The sequence below is a fragment of the Glycine max genome, chromosome 20 (assembly GCF_000004515.6).
Source record: "Glycine max cultivar Williams 82 chromosome 20, Glycine_max_v4.0, whole genome shotgun sequence".
In the NCBI taxonomy this organism is placed as follows: Eukaryota; Viridiplantae; Streptophyta; class Magnoliopsida; order Fabales; family Fabaceae; genus Glycine; species Glycine max.
In genome coordinates, this window is record NC_038256.2 from 36,958,398 (window position 1) to 36,967,585 (window position 9,188).

The 9,188-nt window shown below is 28.2% G+C and overlaps 1 protein-coding gene across 1 annotated transcript; it reads left to right on the top strand.

Annotated features, from left to right (window-relative positions):
* Nucleotides 1–556: 556 nt before the first annotated feature.
* Nucleotides 557–2,536, top strand: LOC100804361 (putative UDP-glucose glucosyltransferase). The gene has a single exon (XM_003555912.5). It carries the CDS (start codon nt 786–788, stop codon nt 2,226–2,228), a length of 1,443 nt encoding a protein of 480 aa, XP_003555960.1. The 5' UTR covers nt 557–785; the 3' UTR covers nt 2,229–2,536.
* Nucleotides 2,537–9,188: the final 6,652 nt, after the last annotated feature.

Sequence of the window (9,188 nt, forward strand, 5' to 3'; positions counted from 1 at the left end):
AGTTTTTCACTCACTTAGAACCCAGAGAAAAATCACTTTTTGTCTCTCTCCCACTTCCGGGGTTGTTCAACTTGGGAAAGTGACGCATGAATCCCAACCTGAGTCTGAAATTTTCAGATCTCTTACTTTAATAGGTTCTGTAATAACTCCATCTTTTTTTTTCTTTTTTTGCTTCCTCATGCGATATTATGTATATACGACTACTTAAGTGGCCTATGTATAACAATGATATTTTTGTTTGAAATTTGAAATACAACTTCTCCCGTAATGAAATTTGGCTGAATTTATAAAGGGATTTATAAAAATGAGGGACCAAATGTGTGAATTAAATTATAAGGGAACCAAAATCAAAATTGGAGTAAAACTGGGGGACCAAAAGTGTAATTTTACCTATAAAAAATGAAACTTTTACTGGGAGCCACTCAGACGTTAACACGTGGCATTGACACGTGACATTGACATGTGACCGTCAACGTCTGAGGTTAATGGTCAACGTCCAAATCAGGCTTTCAGAACCAATTTTGTAAGAATTTATAGAATTGAGGACCAAATTTCTGAATTAAATTATAGAAAATCAAATTTGAAATTAAAGATAAACTGAAAAATCAAAAGTACAATTTTATCTACATTTTATCATGTCACATGAATCAGGATGATTGTGTGGTATATAAAGCTAGCATATACTCGAGTCGATGCATATTATTTAATCTCTCGAGTGCCACACTAGTTTTTTTTCTACACATACATATATCCCAAGAAAAATTAAGCAACGATTCAAGAAGAAAATGGGTTCTGAACTTGAAGCTCCCATTCACGTCCTCATGGTGTCCTATCCAGCACAAGGACACATAAACCCTTTGCTCAGACTAGGTAAGTGCCTTGCTGCAAAGGGCTTATTTGTAACCTTCACCACCTCAGAGACCGCTGGTAAAAACATGCGAACCGCCAATAACATCACTGACAAATCAGTGATTCCTGTCGGCGATGGTTTTCTCAAGTTCGATTTCTTTGAAGATGGCATGGCAGATGATGATGATGGTCCCAAGAAGATAAATCTCGGTGATTTCAGTGCACAGCTTGAGCTTTTCGGGAAGCAATACGTTTCCCAAATGGTCAAGAAGCATGCTGAAGAAAACCACCCATTTTCTTGCATCATAAACAACCCTTTTGTTCCATGGGTTTGTGACGTAGCTGCTGAACATGGTATTCCTTCTGCCATGTTATGGATTCAATCCAGTGCTGTCTTCACCGCTTACTACAGCTACTTCCACAAACTGGTAAGTTTTCCTTCAGATTCAGATCCTTATGTTGATGTTCAATTGCCTTCCGTAGTCCTTAAACACAACGAAGTTCCAGATTTTCTGCATCCTTTTAGTCCATATCCATTTCTGGGGACACTCATATTGGAACAGTTTAAGAATTTGTCCAAGCCTTTCTGTGTGTTGGTGGATAGTTTTGAGGAACTAGAGCATGATTACATAAACTATCTTACAAAGTTTGTGCCCATAAGGCCCATCGGTCCTTTGTTCAAGACCCCAATAGCAACAGGCACAAGTGAAATCCGAGGTGATTTTATGAAGAGTGATGATTGCATAGAGTGGCTTAACTCGAGGGCCCCAGCATCTGTGGTATATATATCTTTTGGGAGTATTGTGTATCTGCCTCAAGAACAGGTAACTGAAATAGCGCATGGACTAACGAATTCGCATGCCTCGTTTTTGTGGGTGTTGAAGCCACCTCCTAAGAATATCGGGGTTCCACCTCATGTTCTGCCAGATGGGTTCTTTGAGGAGACAAGAGATAAAGGCAAAGTTGTGCAGTGGAGTCCACAAGAGGAAGTGTTGGCTCATCCTTCGGTGGCATGCTTCTTGACACATTGTGGTTGGAACTCTTCAATGGAAGCACTCACTTTGGGAGTGCCAATGTTGACATTTCCAGCATGGGGTGACCAAGTCACGAATGCAAAGTTTTTGGTGGATGTGTTTGGAGTGGGGATTAAACTGGGTTATGGGCAGGCTGAAAAGAAAGTGGTGAGCAGAGAAGAGGTAAAAAAGTGCTTATTGGAAGCTACAGAAGGGCCAAAAGCAGACGAGTTGAAACAAAACGCGCTCAAGTGGAAGAAGGATGCAGAGACCGCGGTGGCTGTAGGTGGCTCATCTGCCAGAAATCTCGATGCATTTGTGAAAGAAATTAAAAAACGTGGAGCTGTTGGGGTCAGCGGGAGATAAGTCTATACCTTTATTAATTATTATGTCACTCCCTTCATGAAAAAACAAGAGAGTAAAAAAGTGGAATAGATCGATAACCTTTAATTTGTACTTTGTAGCGTGGAATACATAAATTAAATGCTGATATATAGCTCCGTGTTACATTAACACATGCAAATGCTAAATAAAGGTATTAAAAAACGTGGAGCTGTTGGGGTCGGCGAGATATAACTAAGTCTACCTTTATGCCCCTTCACGATTCATTATTGCATTGCATGTATAACCTTAATAAAATTTATTCAGGAGGAACTACCTTCTCTTCCAATTAAGAAGATTATGATCGTGATTAGATGTTTCTGGATAGAAATGTATTTCTTTTGGTGTAAAATTGGTTGCAATTAATGTTGATTGATCAGTTGAAATGACTTGGGTCTAACTTACTTGGTTTAATTAGGATACATGTGTTATAATTACTCTTTGTGTCATCTTTAATTTTTCCAATAAAAAAGAAATGATATGATTTTTGTTTAGATAATTGATATTAAAAATTTATTTTTCATAGTATGTCATAATGCACAATTATGACATATTTATAACATAAGCAATTACGAATTAGAAAGGTGAAATGATTTATTTGTTTTTTTAGTATAAAATTAAAAAGTTACATTTAAGTGAAATTCGTCACTTTGACTTGATTCTTTATCTTTTAAAAATGTTTAATTTATTCATTTATTTATTTTTGGTTAATTTAGGTATTTATTTTTCAAAAAGTTTTATTTTACTTATTTATTCTTCAGTTTAATTCGTGAAATCTATTTAGGATTGATGTTACTAATAATTTAAAAATGAATTTTTTGTTAAAAATGAAATGGAGGAAAAAGAGAGAAAATTGAATAAAAATTATTTTAAAATGATTAATGACATCAATTTTAAATAAATTAAAGGATAAAACTAAAATAAAAAATAAATCTATCAGAAGTTCAAAATTAATTCTAGTTGAAACAAAAGTAAACCTAGTTGCTTTCTACAATGTATTTTTTTGCTTTTGCTACTAAATATGCATCGTATTGACTCTTCTTAGAATATATTATTATATAAAATGTTTTCTAATCTATGTGTCATTTAGTATTTGATTTATTTTAGATTAATGTATTTTGTGGAATTGATTATGATATTAAAATTGAATATGAAGTGACGTTATTTGTAATAGATATTAATTAGAAAACTGATTTTGTAGAAAATATTGTTTAGATACTTTTAATTAAATTAATTTTGGATATATAATTTCTAAAATGGATTTTAATATCTATTCTACGTATATTTTTTCTATTATGATTATATATATATATATATATATATATATATATATATATATATATTAATAAATTTAAAAAATAAACATGAAGCATACCAATATGTATCTATTTTGATATGATTACATATCTTTTAAATTCACTTTTATTCTTTAAGTTAGTGTGAACACGTTTAAATATTAAAAAAAACTTATAATCAACTAAATAAATTTTACGTTTACAAAAAAATAAAAACTACTTCCATTAATTATAACATTGGAGATTCATGATCTCAAGAACCATTCTTAAAAATTGAATTATTCTCCCCTTATCAAATGCTAAGTACTATTTTTATTTATTTTTTACTAAAAAACGGTTTTAATATTTATAAATGTAAGATAAATGTTTGATAGGAAGAACAAAGAGAGAAAGAAAAAAAGAAAAAAACTATAAAATATAATATAATTTATAACTTGATATGAAGAAAAGAAATATTAATAAGATATTTAAAATAACAAAAGTTCATACACATGACTCTAAATGTAATCTTACGCGCTCTACATTAAAAATTTGGACAGGACCCAGAATATTCTATTGCCAGCCTCTTCTTTTCTTTTTCAAGAATTCTATTATCAGCTTTTCCTTAAATAGTCAGCATCTCCATTAACGTGTCTGTCTTTGCTTCTTCAATTGACATTATACCTTTTGTCCTATTAATTAATGTCACACACGGCTTTTGTTTTGTATTTCTTCGTATTTATGTATTACACATAACGATAGATGCACGCAGATCCTATTAATTATAATAATGAGAAAATAGATTATATATTGTATTTGTATTATTATCATTATTATTCAGTCATAAACTAGGGGTTAGATTTAGTGGAAGAAACTCGTCTTTCATAACGTAGTTAAGGTTTAGAATTTTGATTGAAACATATATTCATATTTAATGTTGGATCGTATTTTAAATAAGATTATTTTTTAAAGAGAAGAAGAATACACAATGGAAAAAAAATATAAACTATCATGTATATAACAAGTTTATTGACTTTTATAATCTTCATTATAAAATTTATATCAATAATATTAAAAAACAGTTTAGTTTATAAAAGTTTCTTTTTTTGAAGTTAAAAATTACGAATAAAAATGTAAGTATTTAATATCTTTTTATCGCTGAAAAGGCTTGAAAATAATTTAATTAATAGAATATTATAATAATGATTATAAATATCATATTAAGCTAAATATTAATCAGAGAAATTTGAGTATTGATATTAAGAAATTAATAAAAGTGAAATTCGATCTCATTTGATTAAATAATTACTAAAAGAAAAAAAAAATATTTTGATGTATGAGTTTTAAAAGCATGTATTATATAATGAGAAAGACATATATCATTGTTAGAACAAATATATGTACTGTTAAAAAAAATATGTATAAAGTATAAACTGTATATCATTTTCAAAAAATGAATACGTAAATTTATGATAAACAATTAAACAAAAATCGTAAACACCGTGTTGTTCGAATACGCTAATAGGCCCTTCCTCGTGTAGTGACCAGCACTTGTTCATTGATGGGCGTGTGGAAGTGGAACACGCAAAAGAACATTGTCATTGTGAATAGGAAATTAAATTGACATATATATAAAGAACATTGTCATGTGAGTAGGAAATTGACATATAACCTTATCATTTATGAGTGATAACTGTGAAATGCTTTTGCAGGCATCCTACAGACCCTACTTTCTTCAAGATCAAATTAACGATAAAGGAAGGCATAATTTGTTCATATTAAAAGTGAAATAGAAATAAAAGATAAATAGAATGAAAAGTGTAATTCATTTCAGTTCCATCTTACTTCTGGTAGCCTGTGGCTAAATTAGCAGAACTTTAAACTTCTATGCTAACTGCTTTTGAATATTTTTTTAGAATAAATTATTTTTAAAATAAAATAATTGTAAAATGGTTTAAATGAGAAATTAATTAATTAATTGAAGCGCAAAATCATTTTTAATGACTACAAAATAATTTCTCATAAGAATTTGCAAGAAAAGTGAATATAGTTTGTCCTTTTTATAAACTCTTATACGAGGACTATCATTTTCAATTTCTTTTGAGTATTTAAAGTCACTACATATTTACGTTACTCTAAAATTTTAAAAAAAATGCGTGAATCAAATAATAATATTAACATTATTTAATAGCTAAAATAATAATTAACAGTTAAATTTAAATATATAAAGAAAATAATTAAAATTTTCATGAAAACAATTAATTATTTTATTTAAATCTATAAATTAATCCAAACAAATTCTTCAGAAAAAAAATCTAAAAGAAGATATTTGAAAATTAATCTAAACATAATAAGAATATTGTCACAAACTAATTGAACTTTCTGCCACAGACGTGCAATCAAATAACCCAAGAGACGTTTTCGGTTCCTCCATTCGAAAGTCTCCAAGGTAGACAGCGACTATTGGTGAAAAGTTTTATTATAATTTAATTTTAATTTATATATCTTTATTTATATAATTTTTACTTATTTTATAGAGTTAATTTGTATAATTTTGAATTAAGATAAATGTTAGCATATGTGTTGGTACATCAAAAAAATCTCCCATCCCTCAAGAATTAATTGAGGGAAAAAATTAATTTATAAACACTCTAACTCACTCAAAACCCTTTTTAAAGACAAAATTGTGAAGACTTGAGAAAGTCAAAATGCACAAAATTTCAAATATTCTAATAACGTAGCTTCATGAGGTCGGAATATTGACATTAAAAAGGATGTCTTAATTGCATTACACACATGAGCCACAAAGTCCTGTGACCCTTGTTCTAGTATATAAAAGCCCTGCATTATTTAAGAATTAACATTAATGCTAACTAGTTTACAAACACTCTTTAATTAACTTGGTAGTTTATAAGTATTATTCTTCAATCCATCGATGAACCTTTTTATAGACAAAATCATGAGACTTACATGAATGTTAAAGCGAATAATACTTTGCATGTTTACTAAAAAAAAATTACATTGGATGTGATGACCTAAAATACGTTTTAATTATTAAAACGTGGTATTAATGTGTTTTTACCTTTTACTCTAACTTTTAATGAAATTTTATTAAAGATCATTATTTTTTAATTAATATTCTTAAAATATGAAATATATATGAATGTGAGTAAAAAGTAAACTTTAATTTAACTTTAAATTTCTTAAATATTTTACCAAGTATAGCCTAAGAAACTACTAAAAAATATTTGTTTATCAAACGGTCAAACAAGTTTCTCAGTTAGTAAAAAAAATTATAAACTAATTAAAATTTCTTGTTAAACATAATCTTAATAACTTTTAAAGTTTTTTAAAATGTTACTTGAAGTAAATTTTTTTTAAAACATTAGCTTTAAGCTTTAAATATTTTTTTATTATTTTTATCTTCAATATATTAATTCATTTTCTTGATATCCTTTTTAAATAAATCATGATTTAATTAAATTTTTCTTATTTTACATTTTTTAACTACTTTATCAACTAATCTTATTGAATACTTGTAGTTTAATTAATTAATTTTTCAGTTTTCAATTTTCAGCTACCAGCTAACTATTAAGCTAGTTTTGTGACACATAGTTAGGGGTGGAAATGAGCCCAATCAAGTCAAGCTTTACTAGGTTTGAGCTCGGCTTGAGTTGAATACGCAAGGCTTGAGCTTAACTCATTACCTGTCATAGGCTTTTTTTAAAGGCTCAGCTCGACTTACATAAAAGTCTGACTTGGCCTACGAGCCTATTTAAAAGTCTTCTTAAAGACGTCTTTGACCAATTAATTGTTTTAAAACTTAGTGAAATACTAACTAAAAAAACTTATAAAATTTCGTATAAGTAATGTACAAATCCAAAAATAATTGATAAACAAAATCATATTGAATTCAAGTTGTTAAAACACAAAGTATATCAAAAGAAAATGAAAAAAAAGCATAATATTAAAAAATATATGGATTAGAAATTATTTATACTAATATAGCCAAATAAAAATATTTAAATTGTCTGAAAATGTCTTTACAAAACATTCTTTTCTTTGGAAGTATTAATTTGGTTGCATTATCTTTTTAACTTGAGTCTTCTTCTTTTTGAAAATTTTTCACATGCAAGTAAACTCTCTAAACACTTTATGCCACTTCATTATGTCATTCATAATGCCATAAAAATGGTAAAGATAATAGTTGTTATTATTATTAATATTATTATTATTACTTAAATAAATCGGCTTGTCAAGCTTAACAAACTTTTTTTATAGTTTGGCTTTGACCTTTTTATCTAATTTTTTTTTAAAAAAAGCTTGATCAGCTTGACTTTTATAAACAAGTCAAGTCGAGTCAAGTCTTAAATACGTCGAGTCAAAGGCCCTTAACAAGCGATTCGGCTCATTTCCATCCCTACACATAACCTTAACTTTTTAGAGTTGAAGGATTATACTTTAAAGAATAAAGGATGCTCACAATCTTTTTGTTATAAAATCAATGGTTAAAGAAGTAATAAAATCACGTGCATATATAACATAATCTAAAATTAATAATAATATAAATGATAGATTTTTTTAATCAATGATTATTATAAAATGATATAGTACAATAGTAATTTTTAATTAAAAAATTAATTGATGTTAATTTTTTGGGATAATGAAGGATGACTAAAGTGTCTATGGTCACAACTTCCATTGTAGCTAACATATCAACATAGTTATTGTCTTCTCCAAAGTGTGAAAAACAAATAAACTAATCAATGATATTCTAATTAATTTTAGATTTTATTGTAATCTCAAACGTAATTGCACTTATATTCTATAAAGTGTAGTCCATAACAAGAATACTAAATCCCTTTTTGAAATATAGGTCAAATCAAGTTTTCACACTATAAATAGAATTGCATCATGTGACTTTATACTCAACTAGCAAAATTTCGAAACCTCTTAAAATTTCTTGAAGCAATTAGTAGCTTACTAGTAGTGATGGCTGGGAAACTCCAATGTTTTTCTTTGCTTCTTATTTTTCTTTCTTTCTTTGGGTTGTGCATCGAACAAGGGATGTCCCAGCCACTCATGAACACTATGGTGTTGCACAAAAATGCTAATCAAGAATCAGAAGCAAACAATAATATTCTCAAGTTATCACACATAATCGTGAAGTTTCAATGTGGAAGGTCATAGACAGAAAGGTAACATTCAAATACTAGACAGTGGTCCCAGTCTTGATGGATCAAGGCATCCTCAACTCCAAAAGGATAACATTTAAATACTAAACAGTGATCCAAGTCCCGGCTGATCAGGGCATCCTCAACTTTATATATCAGCTTATGCTGCATACGGTTATTTATTGTTTTTATCTTAAAAAATGCACAATACGTTGAGTTAGTAGAATGCTCCAGAACTTTAAAACTTTTTTGAAACAGATATTTAAATAGCTTTTATATAAAGTTAACATAATTTATTATCAATTGGATAATAAATAAATATTAATATTAGTTATTATATTGTAACTTTTTTGGCAACAGAATATTATAATACTTTTTTGGATGCAATGTATATCATAAATATGTGATAACCGTGTAACTAGTATAAATTTAAAATATATTATAATAAATATTTATTATTTAGTTCAAATTATATTGAAATCATTCATATATTATAG

Excerpts from the sequence above, each read along its gene's own strand:
- LOC100804361 (XM_003555912.5), top strand. The coding sequence starts at position 786 with ATGGGTTCTGAACTTGAAGCTCCCATTCACGTCCTCATGGTGTCCTAT.